The sequence below is a fragment of the Engraulis encrasicolus genome, chromosome 4, assembly GCF_034702125.1.
Source record: "Engraulis encrasicolus isolate BLACKSEA-1 chromosome 4, IST_EnEncr_1.0, whole genome shotgun sequence".
NCBI classification, from domain to species: Eukaryota; Metazoa; Chordata; class Actinopteri; order Clupeiformes; family Engraulidae; genus Engraulis; species Engraulis encrasicolus.
The window spans coordinates 51,607,872-51,609,945 of NC_085860.1; the positions used below are offsets into that span (position 1 = coordinate 51,607,872).

The 2,074-nt window shown below is 55.7% G+C and overlaps 1 protein-coding gene across 1 annotated transcript in view; it reads right to left on the reverse strand.

Annotated features, from left to right (window-relative positions):
- The window catches only part of tph2 (tryptophan hydroxylase 2 (tryptophan 5-monooxygenase)), a 12,870-nt gene extending 11,857 nt beyond the window's left edge, over window positions 1-1,013 (reverse strand). Inside the window, exon 1 of the mRNA XM_063196263.1 lies at window positions 855-1,013. Within this exon, the coding sequence (XP_063052333.1) occupies window positions 855-986 (132 nt within the window). The 5' untranslated portion in view covers window positions 987-1,013. The remainder of the gene's footprint in view (window positions 1-854) is intronic.
- Between the last annotated feature and the right edge of the window lie 1,061 nt (window positions 1,014-2,074).

Sequence of the window (2,074 nt, forward strand, 5' to 3'; positions counted from 1 at the left end):
TGAAAGGATTGACATCTGCTTTTCAGATACAGTAAGTGTAACCTTTCCAAGGTGCTGCAGACCATTTTATAGGGGGAGGAGAGGACTGTCGATTGAGTTCAGCCATTGTTTTTCTGTAAAGTTCTAAAGGCCATAACGTAACAGCTGTACCGTAGAAAATGCTTTCATTTGACCCATAAGTAATAATACTCATGATCATAAACTTCTCTTTCTCTAATCTCACAGCCAGTGGCAGTTTTACCCAATTGTGGACCCTAGGCAAAATAGACATAGGACCAACAGTTTTGGTGGGGCTCTCGGCAAATGCCTAGTCTGCCTATTGGTAAAAATGGTTCTGCTCACAGCCATCAACTCTCTGCAATCCCAATAAATACAAAACAATAAAACATAAATCAATACACCAATAAATAAACTCCTCCAAGCTCTAATCTCCCTGGCTGTATTAAAACTAGAGATGCACTGGATCGTGATTTTTAGGATCCTGCCGGATACCGGATCCACTGCTTAAGATCCTGCCGGATCCGGAACCGGATACCGGATCCTACGAAAGGGTTGAAACACGTAGTCTACTCGCACACGACGTGGGCCCTTTTTATTACGTTGGCTCAAACTATTTTTTAGACTCATTGGCTTGCTGCAAAACTGCCTGCAACGGCCGCTTCCAAAGGGCTTTCCCCAGATCCTGATTTTTAGGTAACTGCCGGATACCGGATCCACTGCTTAAGATCCCGCCGGATCCGGATCCGGATCCTGTGAAAAACCCTATTATCCTGCCGGATCCGGTACCGGAACTGGATCCGGTGCATCTCTAATTAAAACGCTCACCAACTAGAGATTTGTCCGTCTGTACTCACCATCTTGAAGCCCTCCCGGAGGAGACTGTCCCCCGTGTGCTGCTGCTGCTGCTGGTCGAACATGGCCGAGTCCAGCGAGAGGCCGCGCCGTGCCCAGTACTTGCTGCTGAACATCATCATGGCCGGCTGCATGCGCGGCACGGCCTCCAGACCCTTCCTCTTCAGCTGCCCTTTGGGGGACGCCATCATCGCTGGAGCCGGAGCCGGAGCTGGAGCCGGAGCCGGAGCTGGAGCTGGAGCTGGAGCTGGAGCGGTAACAATGGGGGCTGGAGCTGGGGATGGAGCTGGAGCTGGAGCCGGGGATGGAGCTGGAGCTGGAGCTGGATCCGGATCCGGATCCGGAGCTGGAGCTGGAGCTGGAGCTGGAGCCGGGGCTGGGGATGGAGCTGGAGCGGTAACAATGGGGGCTGGAGCTGGGGATGGAGCTGGGGTTGGAGCCGGAGCTGGGGCTGGAGGGGTAACAATGGGGGCTGTAGAGCTGGGGATGGAGCTGGAGCCGGGGATGGAGCTGGGGATGGAGCTGGAGCTGGAGGGGTGACAATGGGGGCCGGAGCTGGGGATGGGGCTGGAGCTGGTGCTGGGGCTGGGGCTGGAGCTGGGGCTGGGGCTGGGGCTGGAGCTGGGGCTGGGGCTGGGGCTGGAGCCGGAGCTGGAGCTGGAGGGGTGACAATGGGGGCTGTAGAGCAGGCTAACGGGGGTCCAATGGGGGCTCTAGAGCACAGTAAGAGAGGGGGGGTTACGATGGGGGCTTTGGAACAGGGTTGAGGAGCTACAGTAGAGGTTCTGAAGCAGGGTAACAGGGTTGCCGTGGGGATCTTGAAGCAAGGTAACGCCGTTACAGTGGGGACTTCCTGTGTAGTAACAGGGTCACAACGGGGGCTCTGAGGCACCGCGCAGGGTAACAGGGTTGCGGTGGGGGATTTGAAACAGGGTATCGTAATTACAATGGGGGCTCTAGAGCAGGGCAACAGAGGGGATTACAACGGGGGCCCTGAAGCTGAACGGGGGATACGCCCTCAGAGAGGTTACAAGTTTACATCAGAGACGTCTAAGGGACTCCACAAGGTAGCAGGGAGAGAGGGCTGTGGAGCTCTCCTCTCCTCTCTTCTCTCCTCTTCTCCTCTCCTCTCTTCAAGGGGAGCAAACAGCTGGGTGTGCACCTCTTCTCACCTCAGATGAGTCAGGGACAGCGTGCACCTCCTCTCCTGGTGGTGAAGAAG